Below are 23721 nucleotides of genomic sequence, written 5' to 3' on the forward strand. Positions count from 1 at the left end.
TAATTAGCATTTTCCTAAACACAAGCTATGGAAGAATTCACCCATATTTTCTTCTAGTATTTGCAGTTTTATTTTTTACATTTAGATTCTCATCATTTAAGAGTTTTTCTTGTAGATGATGTGAGGAGTGGATCCGGATCAAAAGAAAAGAAAAAAAGAGCATTTTTGAGACAATTGGAAATATTTGAATAAAACCCTGTTTCAGATAATAGTATTAAACAAATGGTAAATTTTCTATTATAATGGTATACCGTGGTTCTGTAGGACAGTCTTTTCTCTTATGAGATATTGTACATATGCTGTATTTAGGTTTGACATACCACAATTTCTTCAGTTCACTCTTAAATGGTTGAGCAAAATTATATATACATATATAAAATTATATATACATATTTAAAGAGAGGTTAGTTAAATGTGACAAAATATTAGCGATTAACGGCAGGCAGATGGGTATTTACTCTACTCCTTACACTCTTTCTCCAGGTTCTAAAAACAGAAAGTTGGGGGAAGCGTGCTACGCGGGATTTTCCGAGGCGGACGGGGTGCCGGGGCTCTTTAAGATGGGCTCCGCCCCCTACGTCCCCCATCCGGGCCCCGCCCACCCCGGAAGAGCTCGGCCAAAGTCCCGCCCCTTTCCCGCGGCCACCTTCTCCCAGCCCTCTGTGGCAGAGCGCAGTCACGTGAGCCCGGCCGCGGCGCCCTACTCTGGGCTGTGATGGTGGCCCCGATGGACCGCTCGCCTGGAGGCCGCCTGGCCGGAGCGCTGACGCGGGCGCTGGCGCTGGCCCTGGTGCTGGCTCTGCTGGCCGGGCTGTTCCTGACCGGCCTGGCCAGCGCGATCCAGACCCCGGGGAGCCGCTGGGGCTCAGAAGGGCCGGTCCCACCCGCCTCCCGCAGCCGCTCGGTGCTCCTGGACCCCCAGACGGGCCAGCTGCGTCTGGTGGATGGCCGCCATCCTGGCGCTGTGGCTTGGGCCAATCTCACCAACGCCATTCACGAGACCGGGTAAGGGTTGGCCCGACCCCGTGCCGAACTAGCCGAAGAGGGAGTGTGTGGGCTCCAGGTCTTGTCTGTCCCTAGGACCAGTCTCTTGCTGGTGTCAGTGTCCCTGTCTCCCTGGGGGTCAGTTTCTCGCATCTGAGGATTTAGTACCAACATCTAGACCAGGTCCCAGGTTGGGTGGGAGCTAATGCATCTTCTCAACTCATGGGAGCCAGTCCCCTCACCTTCACCCTGGGGTCACTACCTCTGTCTCTCCCTAGAGACCAGTTTCTGGTCATCAGGGCCACAGTGGCTTCCTCTGGATCCGGTCCATGACTGATGGGTAATACAATAACTCCTATTCCCACAAAGGCCAACTTTCCTTCCCCATAGTTCACTTCCCCACGCCTTGGGCCTGTGGGGTGGGAAGTTCTCCAGTAGACTTAACTTTTAACTTCCTTGATTATTCCTTATCCCGTGATGCCAGCCCCTTGCTTGGGTTCCAGAATCAGGGCAGCACGACTGAGCCTGGGTTCCAGACCAGCCAGAAAACAGAGGTTCCCTAAATTCACATAGACCCAGATAGTAGCATTGCCTGAGCTCTGCTCCTCCCCTCCTTTTTCTGTCCTGGTTCAGGGGACAGTTGCTTGGCCAGATATTTAGTATAGAGCCAAGTGCTCCATCCTGGACAGTCATGATTACTGTCCTTATCAGTGGGACTGTCATTCTGATGTGTGACTCACTTAACTCCTCTGCCAGTCTGGGCTCCCATTTCTCCTGGATTTTGAAGATGTGCTTTGGCTGGGAGGCTGGGTAATGCCCCTCTCAGGCCTTGTGCCAGAGCTTGGGCCCATTCATTCATTCGTTCACTCACCTGGTGTGCTTGGCTTTGGAGACACAGAGATAAGCAGGTGGGGTCCTGATCCATGGGGAGACAGTGCCAGAAGAGAAACCTGAGTTGGTGGGAGTGAGGCAAATTCTGCTTGAAAACCTTGTCGGCAGGGCCCAGGCCCTGGACCCGGCTTTGCTAGGGATCTTAAGGAACTCTGAGTCCCCAGCTCGCATCCCATCCTGGGCTCATCCCAGTGCCGAGACTACACAGCCCCCTCCAGCAGGCACGGCCTCCTCCCACTGCTGCCCGCATCCATTTTGCTGGAGTGCATTAATTCCTGCACGCGTTGAGGAGACATGGACATTGAGGACACCCTCATTCCGGTGCTCTGTGGCACTTGGGAGGGTATCAGATAGACAGACGGAAGGGAGACTTGGGAGAGGGGACTTCCTGTAGACACAGGAGCAGGGTACAGCTAATCTGGGTTGCCTCCCAAGGAGAAGAGGCCATAGAGTCAGCTGGCATCTATGGAAGGAACCAGAACTCTGTGGCTCCGTGACTCTGGAATCTGGTGACCTATTCTCTGCTGACTCACATGGTTTGGCCCTACTTAGCAGAGCCAAGAGGGCATGATAGATCTCTGCTTGTTTGCCAGCTAGAGGAGAAGACGCAGAGGTGAGGCGCAGCCTGGGGACAGGGCTTTGGCTGCAGGAGTCCCCGCAGGCTGCCTTGCTCTCAGTTACAGAAAACGCAAGTGGAGGGAGGGCTTCCTTGGTTCTGCTGGCTGAAAGCTCTTCCAGGCCCAGCTCCACCACCCTGGCCTGTCTCTCTCAGCCTGTTTTCCTCACCCGAAGGTAGGGCTTGAAGGGAAATCATTGGGATCGCAGAAAGCACTTCTGTGTATTTACTGAAGGAAGGAGTGAGTAAAGAGAAAGGGGTGGGAACAGGTGTGCTCCGCCCCGGTTTACAGGTGAGGAAGGCCGAGAAGCGAGCCCAGGTCTCTTTCACCCTTTCTCGCTCCCTTCACCATTCCAGCGTCTTTTCTGTCTGGTCTCTCATTCTCTCCTCTCAGACTCACGTGCCCCGTTTCCTCTGAGTCTGCCAGCACTTGGAGCTATGATGTAAGGAAAACTGTATCAGAAGTCCCCGTTTTAATAGCAGAGAAACTGAGGCCCTCGAAGACACTTTCTTGAAAACTCAGAGATAAGACGAAAGAAAGACAGGGTGGAGGGTGGAGACTAGGCATTTGACTCTTTGAAGGGTGGAGACCAGGCATTCGACTCTTCACCTAGAATGGGGATCCTTTTTTTTTTTTTCCTGATCCCTCGATTTCACCACTGGGGACCCTGAGATAAATTCCACTTTCCCCATAATCTCTCCTGTCTCTCTTGTGCTGTATCTGACTCTGGGCTAACATTCCCCAGCCAGCCTGGGAGCATTTAGGATTTGGTGCCTGGGGATCAGAAATGCCTCCAGGTATGTCTCTGAAAAGTCACAAAAGATAAACATGCCATCAAAAGTGAGAAAGGAATGATAGCCACAGATGGAGTGGGCACTCCGCCTAGTGAGGGTGTCTGGGGAACGCTGTACACCCAAGCAAGGTGGTGATCCCTGCCCACTGCACATGAATGGCCCAGCTTTCCCCAAGTGTAGCCTCTTGATTAGACCCTTGGGTCAGCTCCTCCTGCCATAGAAAAGATTGGGTTAACAGATCCAGTGCTGCCGACTTTTTGTTTTTGTCAAGCAAACACACTGAAAACAATGCAGAACTATGTTTATTAACTTCGGTCCCTTTTATGTCTTATCTCGCAAGGAATCAGCTGTTTCAGAACCAAATGAGCAGAAAGCACACAGTCTCTGAATAAAGATTAGTCTTTAATGGGCACATTTAGCTTTAGAAACACGCTCTTGTCTGCGTTTTTCCTAGGCACTGAGGTAGCGTTTCTCAAAGCTGGCCACCAGCACAGCTCCGGATACCCAGGCCTTCCCATTTTACACGTGAGGAGCTGAGCCTGGAAGGTCAAGGTGTGGACTGTGAGGCAGAGAGTCTCAGGCTTACTCGCCCAGCTCTAGGACGCCTACTGCAGGTTGCAGTGGTGGTGCTAAGGATGGCTAAGACCTTGCAGGGTCAAAAGAAATCCTATTAGGCTTTAGGGCCTGAGGCAACAGAAAGATCCTCAGAGATTAACCTGGGAGGTGGGGGCGGGGAGCTGGGAGCAAAACCTCACAACTGGGAACCTCCCCGACCAGGGCTTTCTGAGGACTCAGGCAAAAATGAATAAAAGTCATCTAAATTCAGTCACCCAGGGGCCCTTTGGAATAAGGTTGGGCTCTCTGAACAAAGGAAGTGATTAATGCCATGTTTGTGGAACTGTGGCCTTGCCGAGCCTGGGATGGGGGGGCGGGGTTCACTTTCCACTCATCCTCTCCTTTCTGTCCAGCCCCGCCGCATGTCTCCTCAAAACTTTTATAATTGTTAGAAAAATAATTAACTTTTCATGGCAAAAATTCTCTTAGTTTCAAAAGGTGAGATGGGATGCAGGTGGTAAAACTCACCCTACCCCCCCATTTTTTCTTTCCATATATAACCACTGTTAGCTCTTTCTTCCAGAATGTTCTGTGCATCAAGAGACCTAGACATACATACACATGCATGTGTATAGGTATATATACGTGTGTGTAATGCTTTCATACATGGGGTTATCTATGTCTATTGTTCACGTAAGACATAGCTAACCCCATGTATGAAAGCATTACACACACGTATATATACCTAATATATATGTCTAAACCTGTAGAGAATTTTTTTAAGAGCCCAAGTGAGTACACGTGCCAAGGAGCAAGGTATCAGATGCTCCGGGGTGTAACAGTTTTGCAGCTTCTTTTATGCATCTGATTACATGGCGGTGGGAGAAGGCAAGGGATCCGATTACGGGATAGTCGGCAAGATTCTGTACTATCTTGACGGTGGTTATTTCAAAGGTATGTTAACCTAGATGCACAGACATAACAGTCAGGGCTTAGTTAAGGCAAGGATAAACCTTCTACTAAAAAGTTGCACTCCGGGATGTGACTACTCACCGTGAGCCGCCCAGTTGGGAATTTATGATCAAAGCACTCTGTGAGGTTGCTTTCCGTAGAATCCCCTTTTTCTTATCCACACTGCCATTTGTCGCTAATCCTTTTTCAGACAACAAAACAACTTTGTTTCTTTGTCTCTGACACCTTGTCAGCACCTGGCATCCCATCGCAGGATTCTAGAAACCCATCGAATGTTCGGCTAGATTATCCTGTCAGTTTCCCGATGACAGGCTCTTTGGGAGGGTCCGGTTTCCCTGGGCTCTGGTGAAAAATGCTGCGATAAACAAGGCCCCTCGCACCCCTCTCTGAGGGCTCTGTGCACACCTGGTCACAGGATGGGTTCCTAAACGCCGCCTGTGTCCAAGGCCTCAGCCCTTGGCCTTGACTGAGCCCAGGCGCCCCTCAGAGGAGCAGCTGTTAACCAGGCACGGGCTGGAGGGAGGCTGCTGGCCTCGTTTAAAACCGTCTTACCAGCATAGTTTTTGTGTGGTCTCCCTCCATCCCCGCTATTTATTTATTTTTTTATCATGGGGTGGGTCTCATCTGGGGCCCTGTTATAATCTTCCTCCCATCATCAAACCTGCCAGTCTCCCCTAATTCCCCTCAGAGATTCTCAATGAGACAGATACTTGGGGGGCATGGAATGTGTGTTGTCTCCGGGCAAACGCTGTAGCACCCCTCTGAAGTGGGACTCGCTAGCCCCACTTTATAGAAACTGAGGCCCAGAGAGGTTAAGCAGTTTGCCCAGAGGTCCACAGCTGATAAGAGAGAGGCCCGAGCATTCAGACGAAGTCCGGGGAACCCACACAGCCAGACGCTCTTCGTGCTCCACTCTCCTGGAAATGTATGGAAATTTAAACATTCATTCTAGTCTCTTGTGCTTCTCTGTCCCTATATATATGATCTTACATGAGTCTTTTCCCTGAAGTTCATGGCTCTCTTCTTCCTTTGATAAGAACTACCCTTCCCCACCACCAAAAAAAAACCCCACAAAACTCAGTTGAGTTAGAGGCTCAGAGCACTTGCTCTGGAATCTTAGTCTAAGCTCTGCCACTTAACTTGCTGCGTGACCTTGGGCAAGTGACTTCACCTCTCTGAGCCTCCCTGTGTTTTCACATCCGTAAAGTCAGGAGAATAGAACTCATGTCATAGGGTCTTGGGAGAATTTAGAGAGAGAAGTAAACTTACGATGTGCGTAGCACATGCCTGGGCTATCGTTAGCCACAGGGGAGTGGGGTGGGGGGTGGGGGGTGGGGGGATGCTCATGATCAATCCCCACTTCTCGTTGGCCCCAGGGTTCTTTGCCTTGAAACTTTCACAGTTCAGGCTTCCTTATTTACGTTCCTTTTTCTCTGTCGCTTCCCTAGAAAGCTCCTGCTTAAACTTCAAAACCCCAAGCAGCTGTAAGCTCTCCCGTCTCTCTGGATTTTACCCAGCAGCAGGAGTGTACCACCTCAGGATACCCCCTAGCAATTTTATTCCCTTTCTCACCATAGCAGTTACCCTGTCATGTCATTATCCGTTTGCATGTCGGTAACACCCCTTCCCCCACGTTGGCTTTTGAAGGCCAGGACCGAATGCCATCCGTCCTCAGCGTCTGGCACCCAGCAAGCACTCAAAGAGGCTTGCTTGCCGAAAGTATTGCTTGTGGTCCTTTCTATACTTTCTCCTCTCCAGAGTTGCCTCTAGGGCAGAGCTATTCTTGTCCCGGAGCTCCGTGGTGGCATTTTAGCTAAGTTCCCATGAGACGGTCCTGGCCGAGCCTGGCTCTCCCTTGTCTTATGGGCTCTTCAAGTTCCCAGGTGTCCTATTGCCCTCATTTTCTTCGTAGAACCATAAAGGAAAAGATAGATTAGCTGTACAAAAATGAAAACCTCTATATGGCAAAAACAAAAGCGAAGATAAATTAAAATGCAAACATCTCTTCAATATTAGTGACAAGCCAAGGGCTAATACGTCTAGATAGGCAATTTCACCAAGCAACAAGAAAAGGTTTTTAAAACCACACTGGAGAGATGAGTAAAGGACAGGAACCAAAAACAGTAAATGACTAATAAGAATAAGGAAAATATATGTAACTTAACTAATTAAAAGGCTATAGTTAAAACGATATGGTTGAAATTTTCATCTATCTCCTTAGCAAAGATGAAAAAGACTGATAGGAATCATTTTAAGCAGAGGAGCAGGCAGACAGGACCGGCAGGTAGAAATAGAGTCTCGGGCCCTACCCCAGACGTCCTGATCGGAACTGGCTTCTGAGCAAGGTCTTTAGGTGACCCGGATGCACATCAGAGTCTAAGAAGCTCTGCCTCACAGGCGTGGGGGCCAGCCTGCCTGGAATTGAACCCAGGCTCTCCTCTTTGCTATTTCTGCTCTTCAGCAAGTGTATCAGCTAGTATTGGGCAACAGTGCCCAATACACCTGGCAAACCCAGTGGCTTAAAACAACAACCATTTATCCTCATGGGTCCTGGGGTAGCTGGGGCAGCTCTGCACACCCGGTCCACTACACATGCCTCTTATATTTCTGGGGCCAGTGGGCTGGCCAGGGCATCTTATCGTAGCAATAGCAGAGGCCCAAGAGGGCAAGTAGACACAGAGGTGGCCTCTTGGGAGTTAATGTTATAACTGGCACACAGTCACTTCCACCCACATTCCTCCACATGGCAAGTAAAATGACATGACTGAGCCCAGATCAAAGGAACAGGGAAGGACACTTGGCCGTTAGTGGAGGGACTGTAAAGTGACTCAGCAGAGGGCATGGGTATGGGGGGAGGGGACAGCAGTACACTATTCCGCAGCAGCTCCATAACTCTGTGCTTTAGCTACCTCCTCTCCTGTGTGACGGAGACGATGCCCGCGCCCGCCTGGCGGGATTGTAGGATCGTCCCGAGGATTAAAGATGTGCAGGTGTGCAGAACAGGGCCTGGCACAGAGGAGGACCTCCGCGGATGTGAGCCGGTGTCATTGTGGGGGTGGGAGCTCTCGTGGGGAGGCTGTTTGTTGGTATCTGTAGAAATTAAAGCTGTGTTGACCCAGCATTTCCCCTTTTAGAGGGTTGGCCTGACGAGGGCACGGAGATAGACGGCCACGTGGCAGGCAGTGCATCTCCGGGTCGTTTTTCTGTGATTTAGCACTGGAAGTGGCTGTGTGTCAGGCTGTGGGCCAGTTTCACGCCTGTCTCTGCGCTGACCAGGTGTTCCCTCTCCTCCCTCTCCAGGTGGGCCTTTCTGGAGCTGCACACCAATGGCCACTACAGCGACGGCCTGCAGGCCTACGCTGCAGGCGTGGTGGAGGCCGCCGTGTCCGAGGAGGTAAGGGCCAGATGGAAGAACCCGGGGCTCCCTTCTCCCCCGCCCCACCAGACGTGTTCCCCAGGGAGCTTCAGAGGGTTCTGAGGTATCGCAGGGTGGGCCCCCTCCCTCCGGCCCTCCATCCAGTTGGGGAGAAAAGGCTCACATGCATTCATTAAAAATTTGCCTGAGGTACTATTTGATGAGTATAAAAATTACACAACATAGTTCGATGGAGCATAATTAGAGATGAACACCCAAACTAAACCCTCCGGCGTTGCTGGTACCATCGAAGTCCCCTCCCGGCCCTGCCCCCTGCCTCCCCTCCCCGCAGAGGCACCCACCACCCTACCATCACCACTATCTAATTCCAGAACATTCTCATCACCCCAGAAAGAAACCCCGTACCCATTAATAGTCACCTTCCTTTTCCTTCTTCACCCCAACCCCTGGCTGCCGTAAATGTACTCTCTGTCTCTATAGGTTTGGTTATTCCTGACATTTTATATAAACGGAATCCTATAGTATCCGGTCTTTTGTGACTAGCTTCTTTCACTTAGCATCACGTTTTCAGGGGTCATCCTTGTTGTGGCGTGTGTGGGTACTTTGTTCCTTTTTATGGCCAAATAATATTCCATTGTACAGATATGCTGAGTATCCACTCATCAGTGGATGGACATTTGAGTTATTTCGACTCCCTTACTTTTGTTAAGTTAGTTTCAGTACATGTGATGAATCCTTAGACAACCTGTTACTATGCAACCTTATGGGCCAGAATAGCTGCTTAAGTGCCAGCTGTCACACCCACATTCCATCTGGCAGGAAGGAGGAAGCAGGGCAGAAGCTACGTCCCCTTCCTTTATAGACAGAGTGCAATATAAAAGTGATAATCGTACATTTCAGAAGTCGGACAATATCAGAACTAGGTGTGACAGCCAGGATCCTACACCGTGGGTGGAAAATACTTTGGTGTCAGCTCGTAGAGTTGAACACACACGTGCCTCGGGACCCCGAGGCCCCTCTTCACATGTATGTGCCCTAGCGGTGACCCGAGGGTGTGTGTGAGGTGTTTAAGGCAGCCCCAAGCCGGGGACGCCCGAGTGCCGCCAGCGGGTGAGCGGGTGGCCAGATGTAGAGTCGCACGGCGCAGCGCGGGAGAGTGAAATGAGTGAGCGACGTGGATGAAACTGGGGTGCACGAAGGTGAGGGGGAAAGAGCACGTCGCGGAGGACAGCACACAGTGTGGCGGCCTTCCGGGAGCCCCACAGTCCTCCTGCGGACACCCGCTCGCAGTCCGGGAGGCCTTCCCGGGGCCTCAGTGTCACACTGGGCCAGGCTTGCGTCGTGTTGACCGACCAACTGAATACGTAGATAGAGGTGTAGTCTAGGACAGATTTTGAGCGCTAAAGGCTTTCAAAGGAGCGGGGTGCCCAGAGGCGTTGGGCTCTGTTGGGCGTAAGAGCTGGATGGATGAGAATGGCCTCTAGGGGGAGGAACCAGCAGCGTGGGCAAAGGCGCAGAGGTGGCCTCACCTGGATCGGGGAGAGGACCCTGAGCCCAAGTGGGGAGCCAGTGGGGTCCTCAGAGCAGTGAGCAGCACGCCGCCCAGCCCTCGCCTACCTCGCCCACCCCACAGCTCATCTATATGCACTGGATGAACACGGTGGTGAATTACTGCGGCCCCTTTGAGTACGAAGTCGGTTACTGCGAGAGGCTCAAGAGCTTCCTGGAGGCCAACCTGGAGTGGATGCAGGAGGAGATGGAGTCGAACAAGGACTCTGCCTACTGGCACCAGGTGGGCGCAGCCGCCATGCTCAGGGGGGTGGGGCGGCGGGCCGGGTCTGCCGTGGGGGCCTGTCCCCCCATGCGGCTGCTGCTCTCCCAGCTGGTGACTCACCTGTCGCCTGCCCCTCTTGGCCAGCCCTTTGGTGTGTCCATTATCTCCATCCCTCCTAGCTGACCTGCCATTCATCCGTCTGTCCCCCCTTCTGCCTGTCCGCCTGACGGAACTCCGGCTGCCCAGCGCAGCCTCGCCGTTTCTCCCACCCCTTCTGCCCTCCTGCCGTCACAGGATCTCCGTGGACACGTCATTCATTGTTAGCCTGTCGTTTTACTTACATGCAAGGGAGATGGCTTGCTTGACTGATTATATCTGATGCAGGTGAAAACAGGCTTTATAAAGAAAAGGAAAAGCAGAAAACCCAGAATGTTTGGCCACAATGACTTATTTTCCGTTGCCTGTATGAACTGCCGATTAGCCGGCTGCTGACAGAGAGACCCAGGCAGGCGCTCTGCCTTTGGCCTGCTGGCCGGGTCGTCGATAAAGTCATGTATTTACGGAACCTCAAGAGTTTGACTGTGAAGTACACACCACAGGCGCTCTCTGGAAAACGGCTGTGTCCGTTAGCAACCGCCACTCGCCTAGGCCAGGCATGTGCCTTTCCCTCTGAATTTCTCACTGTCCACCCAGCCACCTACTCATAGCCTTGCTGGAACAGGCTCTTCCTCCTTCCCATCCATCCGCCCACCCACCCACCCATTCATCTATCCACCCATCCATTCACCCACCCACCCATTCATCTATCCACCCATTCATCCACCCACCTGTCCACATACCATCCATTTATTAGTCTTGCCTCTCTGTCTATCCCTTTGTTCATCCATCCATCCATCCATCCATCCATCCATCCATCCATCCATCCATCCATCTATCCATCTATCCATCTATCCATCCATCCATGTTGTATGCCCAGCACAGGCCACCAGCACAGGCCAAGGCCCTGTGGGGGACACAGTGATGTTACTCCGTGGTTATAGAACGATGACAATAACAATGGGGAGAAGTCCGCAGCATGAGACAGGTGCCCTGAGGCAGCAGCAGAGCCAGTAGCTAAACTCAGAACAGAGAGCAGTCAACAGTGGGCCAGGGCAGACTGGGAGGCTTCCTGGAGGAGCTGGGCTTCAAAGCAGGAGTAGCATGGGGTTGGTACAGGGCAGAGACACACAGTTAATTAATTGAAAGCAGGAGGGTGCTTGGCATGGAGGGTGGGTGATGGGTAAGAGGCGGTCAAGGCCAGCTGGAGCCTGGAGGGTACACCTGTGCCTTTCCTGCTCTGTCTGGATCCCCAGGCCAGAGCCCTTCCCACCGTAGGAGAAGGTGTGAGCCTGGGGGAGAGGCCTCACCCTCCCTCTGCCCGCTGCCCTCTGCCCCCTCCCCAGGTGCGGCTGACCCTCCTGCAGCTGAAAGGCCTAGAGGACAGCTATGAAGGCAGTGTGACCTTTCCAACTGGGAAGTTCACCATCAAACCCTTGGGGTTCCTGTAAGTGCCACCCCCAGAGTGGACAGGGTAGGGGAAAGGGCCACACACCTCACAGTCAGACAGACCTGGGCTCCAGCACCAGCTCTGCCACTTCTGGGCTACATGGTCGCCGAATGGTCACCCAGCCACTCAGAGCCTCAGCTTCCTCCTCTGTGAAATGGGTCTGTAACGGCACTCGGGGCAGGCGTAACCGTCTGGCGCCCCGGCCCCCCCTCAGCCTGTTGCAGCTCTCTGGGGACCTGGAAGACCTGGAGCTGGCCCTGAACAAGACCAAGACCAGGCACACCCTGGGCTCTGGCTCCTGCTCCGCCCTCATCAAGCTGCTGCCTGGACGCAGTGACCTCCTGGTCGCCCACAACACCTGGAACTCCTACCAGAACATGCTGCGTGTCATCAAGAAGTACTCATTCCAGTTCCGGCAAGGCCCGCAAGGTGGGTGCGCGTGGGCGTGTCTGTGTGCGAGCATGGGTGTGGGAGCGCAGGGCGGGGAGCTAGGAGGTGTGGCCTTGGCCCCACGCACACCACGGTGCCCATAAGGCTCTTCTAACAATTCGGCTCATTTTTAACGTGTTCATTTCCTTTGAGTTTTTTTTTTTTTACAAGGTGTATCAGTTAACGAATGCCGCATAACAGATAAGCCCCACATTTAAAACAACAAAACCTTAAAACACAGCCATTTGTTTCTGGTCACCTGTCTAGGGGTCACCCAGGTGGTTTTGTTGTCCTGGGCCAGGCCTGGCTGATCTCGGCTGGATCGCTGATGCATCCGTGGTCAGCTGGGATGAGCTGGCTGACTTAGCATGGCCTCACTGCCATGCCTGGGGGTTGGCCGTCAGCTGACGTGACGGGGCAGCTGGGCTTCGTGGTGTTTCGTCCTCCGGTAGGCTAGAGCAGGCTTGTGTGTGTGACATCTGGACAGGGAAGTGTGGGAGGTGTCACGAGGGCGAGTTTAAACCGGCACAACATTCCGATGCTCGAAACAAGTCAGGTGATCAGCTTAAATTCGAGAGGAGGGTAAATAGACACAGGCAATGGTGTGAAGAACCACAGAGGCACCTTGCAGTGGTGCGGTCGCAAGCACACAAAGAATTACAGCCATTTTTGCAAACAGTCAGCTGCATGAGTAATGCAGGCGCGCGCTCTTCCTGTCAAATGTAAAATCTTTGCAGCTAAGGCCCAGATACCCCAGATTGCCTCCCCCCAGTTCCTAGCCCCAGTGTCAACCCCAGAGGTAGCCATTGCCAAATATTTGCAGAACCTCCTTTTTGGCCAAACTTAAAAACTTAATGTCCCCAGGAGATGACAAGAGGGTGGGGGAAATGAATACCTTCGCTGACTGCTAATGGGAGCAGAAGTTGGCACAGCCACTTAGAATAGGGACCCATCCCGCACCTAATAAACTTCGAAATCTGTCACTCTCGTGATCCAGTATTTCTCTGGCTCGGATCTGTCTCTACAGGAACGTTTCCGTTTCTGCACAGGGGGTGTGTACAAGGACGTCACCTGCAGTATTGGTTTGGAGACAACCCAATGCCCGTTAATTTAAATCTAAGTAAACTCCTGAATTGACGTTAATGTGGAAAAGTGCGCACGGATTAGGTTTGTCTGATTTCGAATGTTGTGTAAATGGAAATGTCTGAATGTGCCCGTGTGCGTCTTCTGTAAGTTATCCACGTTGTTGTCCGTACTCTAGATTTATTCTCATTGCTGTATGTCTAGTAACACTTCAATATCTTTTTAAAAACCTACAGAAATCATACGCAGATATTATAGAAAATCGGAAAATAACAGCAAAACATACACACACAATGAAAATCGCTCGAACATCCCGCAGCCCGCAAGAGATCATTTTTCTGAATGTTTGGTTATGTTTTGTTTCCTAGACTTTTAAAAACTGTTTCTCAATTTTTCATTTGTTTTCATTTATTTTTATTATACTAGTAATTCATGAATACATACTTACTGCCACAAATTCTAGCAACAGGCAAAGAAATACATCTCCCTTGACACCCTTCTAAATTCTAGACTTCTCAGAGGAAACTACTGTTGCCATTTCAATCTGGCTCCATCTAGAATTTTTTGGATTCCTTTACATGTGTATAGAAAGACCTTTTTAAAATTAACAGACCTTCAAGCCCGATCCCGTCTGATTTCAGAAGCTAAGCAGGTTTGGACCTGATTAGTACTTGGGTGGGAGACCACCTAGGAAGACCAGGTATTGTAGGAGTAAAAAAATAAAAAAATTTAAAAAATAAGGGATTGTGAGCTGACTAAGTCCTTGCAATCTGTGAGGTCAACCAAGGGTTGCCTCGCCTAAAAAAAAAAAAAATACAATATAATTATTGACAGACCTTATCTTTTAGAAAAGCTTTAGGTGTACAGATGAACTGAGTAGTCGGTACGGAGTTCCCATATATCCACCCGCCTCTCACTTTCCCCTATTACTCACATCTTGCATTAGTGTGATACCTTTGTTACAATTGGTGAACCAACATCGAGGCATTAGTTATCAGCTGAGAAGTCCAGAGTTTATATTCAAGTTCACTCTTCGTGTAGTAGAGTTTTATGCATTTTGACAAACGCACGATGACATACATTCACCATTACAGTTATTATACAGATAGTTTCACGGCCCTAAAGTGTTTTGTTTCCTGGGTTTTTGAAAAAACATAGATCATACCCCATGAAATGTTTGCAACTTGCTCCTTGTGCGCAACAAGCCGGCTTTGGAGAGTTCTCGATATTGCCACGTTCCGTCCACCTTTTAACAGCTGGACGTTACAATTTAACTCATTCCCAGTCGAGGATTTGGGCCATTTCCAGCAAGCAACAGGGCCCTCAGAGATGCTTCCTAGTAGAAATGCCGGGTTAAAAGATGGGTGTAATTAAAATGTTAGTCTCTAGATAGACGTAGCCAAGTCGCCTCTAAAGCTGATCGAGCCCATTCGCACTCCCACTACCGGTCCGCAAGGGTGTCAACTGTCGCCACGGATTTTCCAGCCCTGGATGCTGTTGTTCATTTCAATTTTTGCCGTTCCGACGGGTGATAAGTGACATCCTAGACTGTTCATTGGCTTTCTTGATGGCTAGCTTACACACACGTTCGGGTGTGTATAATTCGATGGGTTCGGACAAACATACGTGCAGTCACGTAACGCAGTGAAGGTAGGGAACATTGCCGTCACCCCAGAGAGCAACCTCTGCCCTTTGCTTTCGTCCCCACACACCCCCTCGCCCCCCCAGGCACCCACCCTTCGATCTCCTTCCCATTAGGTTCGTTTTGCCTGTTTTACAACTTCATGTGAGCCTGCATTCATTTAAAATTTTTCCTGGGTGTAGTTTTATTTTATTTACTTACTTTATTGAGATGAAATTCACATGACATGTAATTAACCCTTTTAAAGTGAAAAATTCGATGACGTTTAGTTCATCCACAATCTTGGACAACCTCCACTTTTCTCTTTTTCCAGAGCATGGTCATCACCCCAAAAAGAAACCTGTCCCCATTAAGTAATCAGTCCCCATTCCCCCTCTGCCAGCCCCTGGCAATTTGCATATTCTGGGCATTTCGTGTAAATGGAGCCGCACAGTGGTTTTGTTATGCGCGGCGTCTTTCACGGAGCATCGTGTTTTCAAGGCTTATCCAAGGTGTCAGCGCTTCATTCCTTTTGACGGCTGAGTAATATTCCATTGTGTGGCTAGACCCCAGTTTGTTTACCCATTCATCTGTTGATGGGGATATGGGTTGTTTCCACCTTTTGGCCCTCTACTAATTTTTAATAACTAAAACAAATTACTTAGGTAATCCAGGTTTGCGGTAGAATATTACAAATGTAATGGAGCACAAAGAAGGAATAGAAATCAGTCATAATCCACTCTGCCTCCGGCCCCCCCAAAAAGCTGCCATTGATGTTGTTTGCCCTTCCAGCTTCAGCTGTTTCGCGACTTTGTGCTTTTCGTTTCTAATTATTTGTTGGTTAGAAGAAGCTTCGGGTATCCTCATCTCTACCCCAGAACCTCTTGTACCTGATAAGCGTTGCTCTGGTTATACGATACTTTGCTTTATTTTTCATGGCACTCTTGGTCGTAGGCCCATCTTCTGCAGGCCCACTGTCGTGCCAGAAGCTCTTTACCTCTGCGGTCTTGTAAATTAAATCCTTATAACTGCCCCACATGGGGATGAGGGGTTATCATACCCATTTTGCAGATAAGGAAACCGAGGCTCAGAAAGGCTAAGTGAGTTGCTATAGGCCAAACAATAAGGCGCTGGGCCGGGATTCTGCCTAGGTCTCTTCCTCCCAAAGCTTGTGCTCGCGTATGACCCCGCATTCCCACTTCTGGGTGTTTATCTAAAAGAAATGAAATCAGTATTTTGCATTTCCATGTTCGTTGCAGCATTACTCACAATAGCTGAGGTGTGGAAGCAGCCTAAGTGACCGTCAGTGTGTGAGTGGATAAAGAAAACGTCACGTACACACACAATGGAATATTATTCAACCTTAAAAAAAGAAGGAAATCCTGCCCATTGCAACAACAGGGTGGACCTTGAGGACATTACGCTAATAATGAAATAAGCCAGACACAGAAAGACCAATACTATGTGATCTCACTTTATATGTGGCATCTAAAAAAGTCAGACTCATAGAAGCAGAGAGGAGAATGATGGCTGTCAGGTGAGGGGTAGGGGAAATGGTGGGGGGTATCGTTCAAAGGGTACAAGCTTCCAGTTAGAAGACGAGTAAGTTCCAGAGATCTAATGTACAGCAGAGCGACTATGATGAACAATGCTGTGTTGTATACTTGCAATCTGCTGAGAGAATCGATCTTAAGCGTTCTCATCACACGCAAAAAGGGAACTGTATGAGGCGACGGATGTGTTAATTAGCTTGATTGTGGTCCTCATTTCACAATGTATACATGTATCAAATCATCACATTGAATACCTTAAATACAGACTTTTTTTATAGTACATTTTTATTTGTCAATCATACCTCAGTAAAGCTGGTGGAAAACTCTCCCTACCTCCAAGTAAAGCTCACACTCTTAGACGTCAGGGTATCACCCTCTGAGTTATTGTTTTTACAGTTATTGTTTTTACAGGTGGAATGTTTGCAGTAGGTCTTTGCAATTTAAAAGAAAAGGGAAAGCTGAAAAGGCACTGCAAAAATAGATATGTTTTTTGCTATTCGCTTTCACACGCACACGCACATCGAATGCGGGGTAGGCTACATAGAAAAGCAGGCATGGGGGTGTCCTCTGCGGCCTGCTGCGCCCCATCTGGAGGTTCCCAAGGCTCGTTGGGTGGGGGTACCGGGGCCCCACGTGGGCTCGCGTGACCAGCACCCCGCTAACCCCGCATGCCCTCCCCACAGAGGACTCTCCCCTGGCTCCCGGCAACAAACTGGTCTTCTCGTCCTATCCCGGCACCATCTTCTCCTGTGACGACTTCTACGTCCTGGGCACTGGGCTGGTGAGTCCCCCTCCCATGTCACCTTTCTTTCTCCCGGGGCTGCTTCTCCCCAGCAGCTCAGGGTGGGCAGGTGGGCACGGCGCCCATCGCCGCCCCAGGGACAAGGCCCGTCCCCCTGTGCTGGTGCTTGGACGCTGGCGGGGTGTGTTGTATTTGTGTGTGTGTGTGTGGGGGGGGGTGTTTGTTAAATGCAGATTCCCAGGCCTGCAAAACCTGCGGCCGGCCTGGGGCTCTGCACTGCGACACAGCTCCTCAGAAGTCCCTGGTCTTGGGCCCTTATGTAAAACCTCGACCTCAGCGGCCTTCTGTTCTTACATATTTAGGATAAGCCGTCCCTCTCCCACGCGACCTTGCTCTAAAATACCGCCCTCTCTCTTGCTTTCCACAAAACCCCTCTAATCTGGCCAGGTCTTCTGAATAAATGTTGTTTATGATGTTTTTATCGGTTTTCCTGGCCGGGGTCCAAACTCGTTTAGAAATCTGTCCCTGGCACCCGTCTGGAGGCAGTGAACCCTGTGATCGCCAGGGCAACGCCGCAGAGGAGGAAAAACATGGCTTTAAAAGAGACACTTGGGCAGAAACCACAAATTCCCCGGGGAGAGGGGGAGGGGCGTGGGGACGGGCTCTTTTCTATTAGTTTTTAGAGGGGAGCGTGGGCTTTGGTCCCCTTAAGTGGAAAGAGGCATGAGAAGATGCTGCACCCTGGGGTGGGACAGCGGGGTGAAGCCAGTGACATTTACAGGTGGGCGGTTTACCTTCCGTCCCGGTCCTGAACTGGTTTTGCTCCCCAGACCCCCGTGGCCATCTGGGGGAGCTGTGAGCCTCTTCCCAGAATGTTTTTAAGTGCGTAAACCTAAATACGTGGGATTAGAAAGGAAACCAATTACACCGAAACGTGTTTATCAAAATATCGTGTAAGTCAACTTGAAATACGTGTGCCGCTTTATTAGCACATTAAATCACAAGCTCTGGGGGCAGGTGTGCCACCTCCCATCACTTAGAAGTGACGAGGAACGTGACCGACACGTCGAGATCTATGCGCCCCTGTCGTGTGTCGGGAGAACACCTGCGACTTCTGTTGGCGGCGGCCCCAGGTACCGCCGGCACCTCTGCGGCATGTCACGTCGCCTGTGTCAGCCGCGGAAGGAGAGGCTGGACTTCAGTCCGATGTCAGTGGAACTGAAGATGGAATGTTTGTCCCATCCAAGCCCGCAGACTCCCCGAGTTAAAAACTCCCCTGCCGTTGAGAGGGGAAACTGCTCCCAGGGGCTTTGGAGGCCAGGCCGCTCTGAGCCCTGGCCGTGGGTCTGGATGCTAAGAGCAGCTGGTCGAGTGACAGGAGGGGACGGCAGGGAGGGAGTGGAAGAAGCCGTTCCCGCCCGGGCCTTGCGACTCAGAGGCTCGCTTGGTAGATTCCTCTTTCAGACGGCACGTTTATGGCTAGTGCTGTCGTTTAGCTGTGTATGAAAGAGGGAGAAGCTCACCAATATCCTGCTGCAGGAGAACGAGCAGTGATTTAAGAGCTGGGAGTTTGGGCATCAAATCTTGGCCCATCCACTTACCGGCCATGACCTTTGGCAAGTCTCTTAGCTTCTCCGGGCCTCAGTTTACCTCTCAGTAAGAAGGGGCATTAATAGTCATGCTGCGTTTTCCCCAGGAGGACTTCGAGTTTATCGAGATTACAATAGTCTGCCAGGCTAACAGCCTCCAGCCACCCAGCTTCCCCTGCGAAACCGCAGGGAAGGGGTGGAAACGGGCTGCTGTCTCTGGGGAGAGTCGACCGACCTGCTGGGAGGGGTGGGTCCCTAGGAGGAGCGCCCTGGGCTCGTCAGCGGCTCTTCCCCTGGGCAAAGCTGGATGCATGATCATGAATCCCCCTCGATGCTCATGCGAGAGCCCGGCGAGGGCCATGCACTTGAACCAGGACGAGAGGTTTTAGAACCTAAATAGTCACCGTATGAACCGCGACCGGTGCAGCACTGCCAGAGGTGGCAGCAGGCCCTGTCATACGTACGTCAGGTGGCCCTTCAGCGCACCGCCCCCTTGGCCCTCCACAGGTGACACTGGAGACCACCATAGGCAACAAGAACCCGGACCTGTGGAAGTACGTGAAGCCCGAGGGCTGTGTGATGGAGTGGGTGCGCAACACCCTGGCCAACCGCCTGGCCGTGGACGGGGGCAGCTGGGCGGATGTCTTCAAGAGGTTCAACAGCGGCACGTGAGTGGGCTTCTGGCGCTGTGGCCTCCCCACCCAAGAAATGGACCAACCTCCCCTAATCCTCAGACCCAAGGGGACCTCCTGTGGCACCCGGGCCACACGCCCCACACCCTCTGCAGACCCTTTCACAGATTTTCATTAGAGCTGGGAGGAGTCTCAGAGTCCCCTCTCTTGTTTTATACATGGGAAAACCGAGGCTCAGGGACAGAAAGCATTTGCTCCTCCCTTACTGGCCCCTCCACCCAGGGAAAGGCCCCCAGAGGAAGGACAGAAAGAGGATTTGGAACTTGAGCTCTGGGGACAGTGGGGAGGTCCCATCCGAGGAGGTGGACTTGGGCGGATGAGGACCCTGTGAATCAGAGACACCAGACCTGGGTAGTGCAGGGTCTTAGACTGCCAGGCGGAAGTGACCTTTGTCCCAGCAAGCAGCCGGGAGCCGGAGTCCTCTGGAGCACGCCGACCACACGATGGGAGAAGAGTCTGAGGACAGCTGGGCAAGCGGCAGTGTCAGAGTGACAGTCAGATGGCCAGAGAGCCCCAGGTCACCGTGCCCCGTGATTCCTGGCTGTGCGGAGCGCTGGGGGCAGGGGGCGGCTGGGGCTGTGGCCCCGGGGTCTGTTCAGTCCTCCCTCCCCGGGCTCGGCAGGTACAACAACCAGTGGATGATTGTGGACTACAAGGTGTTCGTCCCCGGCAGGCCCAGCCCTGGGAGCGGGGTGCTCACCATCCTAGAGCAGATCCCGTGAGTACCCTGGAAGGTGGGGCAGGGCGCCCCGGGCAGAGGGCACTGCCCAGGTAAAGGTGTGCGGCAGGTGTGCCGACGTGTGCGTGGGCAGGGAAGATCTAAGGGAGGCGAGGCTGGAGGAGAAGGCCGCCCTGACTGGGGCTGAGATGCAGGCCGTCGTCTGCCTGCGGGCGGTGGGGAGCCAGCGGAGGTCCCTGAGCAGGGCAGGGCCCACACGAGCCCCTGTTCTCAGCGCTCCCGCCCCGTCTCTCCTGGTCCCAGGGGCATGGTGGTAGTGGCCGACAAGACTGCAGAACTCTACCAGAAGACCTACTGGGCCAGCTACAACATCCCGTATGTGTCCCCCAGCCCCGGCCCCGGCCCGTGTCTGCCCCACGCCTGGCTCAGCTCCCCCGGCAGATTTGGGGTACGGTTGTGGGGCTTAGGTCAGCATCCGTGACCACCCAGTCTGCACCCGCAGCAGGGTGATGGGGGTGGCCCGTCTCAGGTCCTGACCCCTGTGTGGCTCCCCAGCTGGCTCTGCTTTAGCTGGCCTGCACCCCATCACCCGACGCTGTCCGCTTTCCCTGGGTCATGTCGTTTGACCCTCCGGCCACCGCACGTGCTCACCACGGTGCCCGCTCCCACTTCGCGGACGACGAAACCAAGGCCCCGGGAGAGTGCCTGCCTTGCCCAGGGGTCCACAGCTGGGCAGCGATGAGGCCAGTGTTTGAGGCCATGTCTCGTGGACCCCCGGAGCCCAAGCTTGGCCGCCCCACCAGGCCACGCCCCAGCGCAAACGAAAGTCGTTATCATCACTCTCCTGAGTGTCAGGGTTGTCAGTGCGCCCCTGGCCATGGCCCGGCGAGGTCAGTGGCGGTCGCGAGTGACTGTCCTCCTCCCCGGCAGGTCGTTTGAGAGCGTGTTCAATGCCAGTGGGATGCAGGACCTGGTGGCCCAGTACGGGGACTGGTTCTCCTACGACGGGAGCCCCCGGGCCCAGATCTTCCAGCGGAACCAGTCGCTGGTGCAGGACGTGGGCTCCATGATCCAGCTCATGAGGTGCGTGGGGGGCAACGAGCCTGGACTCATGGGCAGCGCTCTTTGTGCTTCGCTGTGACGCGGTCACCCTCCCAGGAGTCCCGGGGGCCGGCAGGGGCGGGCGACAGTGTGTAACAGCCGGCCCAGCAGTGCCGCGACCTCGCTCAGCGCGAGGCCTTTGCCACCCGCGTGGCACACGTGAGGATGCCGAGCCGCTGCTGAGTGACCGACCCCCCGTGCTGGGCACTGTGCTTGGTACTGGAGACGAAGGCACAAAGCCTGGCCCCCACTGTCCTCAGGGGGCGCCCTGTCCCCTGGAGATGCAGGAATCCATCGGGCTCTCACGCCGTTGGGGATGCGTAACCAGGGCTGTCTGCGTCCCCAGAAGTGCTTTAAGCGGACGAGATGGGGTCTCTAGCCTGACTTGGGACGGGGGCCCCAAAGGAGGGCTGCCCGGGGCAAGGTCCGAATGACGAGGATGGGATGACGGCGGTGACGGGGCGAGGGACCGCAGCAGGGGGAGGGGTCCGGGCACGCGAGAGCAGGTGGCCGGCTCCTTCCCGGCCTCCGCTTCGCAGCACGGCTGATGGCCCCCTCTTCCCGCGCCTAGGTACAACGACTTCCTGCACGACCCGCTGTCACTGTGCAGAAGCTGCCGCCCGCAGCCCAACGGGGAGAACGCCATCTCGGCCCGCTCCGACCTCAACCCGGCCAACGGCTCCTACCCCTTCCAGGCCCTGAGCCAGCGCTCCCACGGGGGCATCGACGTGAAGGTGCGGGGCCACCCCCCCCCCCCACCCGCCCCCGGGGCCTGTGGATGGGCGTGGTCAGTGTCCGCAGGGGAGCAGAATGGCAGGGCAGGGTCTGAACGGGGCTGCGGCTGGGGTCCAAGTCAGGGTGGGCGCCAGGGCCCCCTGGGTGGGGTCAGCTTGGAGCCCAGCCCGGGCGGCCACTCAGCAGGCTGCTCTGCCCCGGCCCCCAGGTGACTAGCATGGCGCTGGCCAAGGCCTTGCGCTTTCTGGCAGCCAGCGGCCCCACGTGGGACCAGCTGCCCCCTTTCCGGTGGAGCACCTCGCCCTTCAGCGGCCTGCTGCACATGGGCCAGCCCGACCTCTGGAAGTTCTCGCCCGTCGAGGTCTGGTGGGCCTGAGGCGCCCTCTCTGCACCGCTGCCTTCCGCGCCGGCTGCCACAGCGACCTCCCGCCCGCTCCCTCCGTGGCCTTTGCCCCTGCTGCGCCGAAAGCCAGGACCTGGGTCTGCCAGGTTCACGCCCATCTTGGTGTCTCCTCCTGGGTGGGGCAGGGGGCCTGATGGGGCCCAGAACTGACTCTCTCCCCCGAAGGGGCGAGCGCCCCCTCTGCGACCGTGGCCTCTCATCTCTGTGTTTCTCTCCCTGTGCTCCCTGCCGCACTCTCCCCCACCCTGGGCCCCGTCCTGCCCTGCGGGATCAGGTCCCAGAGCCCGCAGTGGGGCGGGACGGGCCTGTCTGGTCCCTCCCTCCTGGCATCGTTCCTGCCAGTGGCTCTGGAGCTTGCGGGGGTTTCGGCCCCTCGAGATCTGGGGCGTTACCTGCTGTTGGAGTCGTTGCTCCCAGACGCCAGCCCTAGCCCCTCTGCTCCCCTGGGAAGCAGCTCCCCATTTCCCATTCTGGGCAGCTTCCTCAAGGACAGAAACTTAAAAACAAGCAAAAACCAAAGCTTCTGATGACTTGTGGCTGGAGGGGGCTGCGTGTCCTCCCTCCGGGGGCGTGCAGGAAGGGGTGGCAGCCCCCACGCTCCAGCCCCGCCCCCACCCCGGAGCCTGGCCTCGCCCCTGGCCTCAGGGCAGCGCCCACAGCCTCCCCGCCACAGGAGCCAGATTGCAGGCTGCGTCGCCATTGAACGAGAGAGGCCGTGGCCCCTGTGCTGTGCTTTCCGAGGCAGCGGGTGAGGCGGGGACCCGCCTCCCATGCATCCTCCTGTCCATCCTTCTGTCTGTCCATCCGCTTATTTGCCAACCTACCCACCCATTGTCCCTCTGTACATGCGTCCATCCGTCTCATCCTGCCCATGCATCACCCATTTGAACATCTATCCATTTTCCAGTCATCCAACCTTTCATCCACCCATCTATCCATCCATTCATCTATTCATCTGTCCGTCGTCTATCCATCCATCCATCCATCCATCCGTCCGTCTGTCTATATGTTTATTGAGCACCTACTTTGTTCTGGGTCCTATTTCAGGACCCTGTTAACCACCAAGACCTTGCCAAGTCCTGCCGTGAGGTACAGATAAACACAAAACAGAGCGCCTCCCCATCTGTTTATTCCCAGAAACCTACACTGGAGACAGGACTCACCCAGTGCCATGTGCCTGGGGAGAGGAAAGCACCCAGCCTTGGATTCAGAGACCTGGGTTCGAATCCTGTCTCCACCTCTTACTAGCTATGGGACTTGACCTCTCTGGGTCTCGGGTCCCTTGTCTAAAACAAGGAGATGTGATCAGCACTGACCTGGGGCAGGATTTGCTGTAGTGGTGGCTGCGATGCAGCCTACACGGGGCCTCGCACACTCGACATTCATTAACGGGTATGGCTGAACATGGAGTACGTGCCACGCACTGTTATAAAGTCCTGTAGATACCTTGTAATGAAAGATACCAAAAAGTCTGCTCATGTAAAGTTTACATTGGGGAGATAGTCGACAAAATAAATGAAATAGGTGCATAAGCTGTTGATAAATGCTCCGGAGGGAATAAAGCAAGGGTGGGAGGCTCAGCAAG

The 23721-nt window shown here is 53.5% G+C and overlaps 1 protein-coding gene across 1 annotated transcript; it reads left to right on the forward strand.

Annotated features, from left to right (window-relative positions):
- The first annotated feature begins 655 nt into the window (after positions 1-655).
- PLBD2 (phospholipase B domain containing 2) lies at positions 656-23668 on the forward strand. Its single transcript, XM_016157492.2, has 12 exons — positions 656-1005; positions 8114-8207; positions 9823-9981; positions 11406-11506; positions 11724-11938; positions 16879-16976; positions 19034-19194; positions 19841-19936; positions 20201-20272; positions 20828-20980; positions 21570-21732; positions 21942-23668. The coding sequence occupies exons 1-12, from the start codon at positions 716-718 to the stop codon at positions 22107-22109; spliced, it is 1770 nt and encodes a 589-aa protein (XP_016012978.1). The 5' UTR covers positions 656-715; the 3' UTR covers positions 22110-23668.
- Positions 23669-23721: the final 53 nt, after the last annotated feature.

The sequence above is a fragment of the Rousettus aegyptiacus genome, unplaced genomic scaffold (genome assembly GCF_014176215.1).
Source record: "Rousettus aegyptiacus isolate mRouAeg1 unplaced genomic scaffold, mRouAeg1.p scaffold_m13_p_5, whole genome shotgun sequence".
Lineage (NCBI taxonomy): Eukaryota > Metazoa > Chordata > Mammalia > Chiroptera > Pteropodidae > Rousettus > Rousettus aegyptiacus.

Excerpts from the sequence above, each read along its gene's own strand:
- PLBD2 (XM_016157492.2), top strand. The coding sequence starts at position 716 with ATGGTGGCCCCGATGGACCGCTCGCCTGGAGGCCGCCTGGCCGGAGCG. Across the intron at positions 9,982-11,405 it reads ACTCTGCCTACTGGCACCAG|GTGCGGCTGACCCTCCTGCA; the intron begins GTGGGCGCAGCC and ends CCCCCTCCCCAG. Across the intron at positions 11,939-16,878 it reads GTTCCGGCAAGGCCCGCAAG|AGGACTCTCCCCTGGCTCCC; the intron begins GTGGGTGCGCGT and ends CCCTCCCCACAG.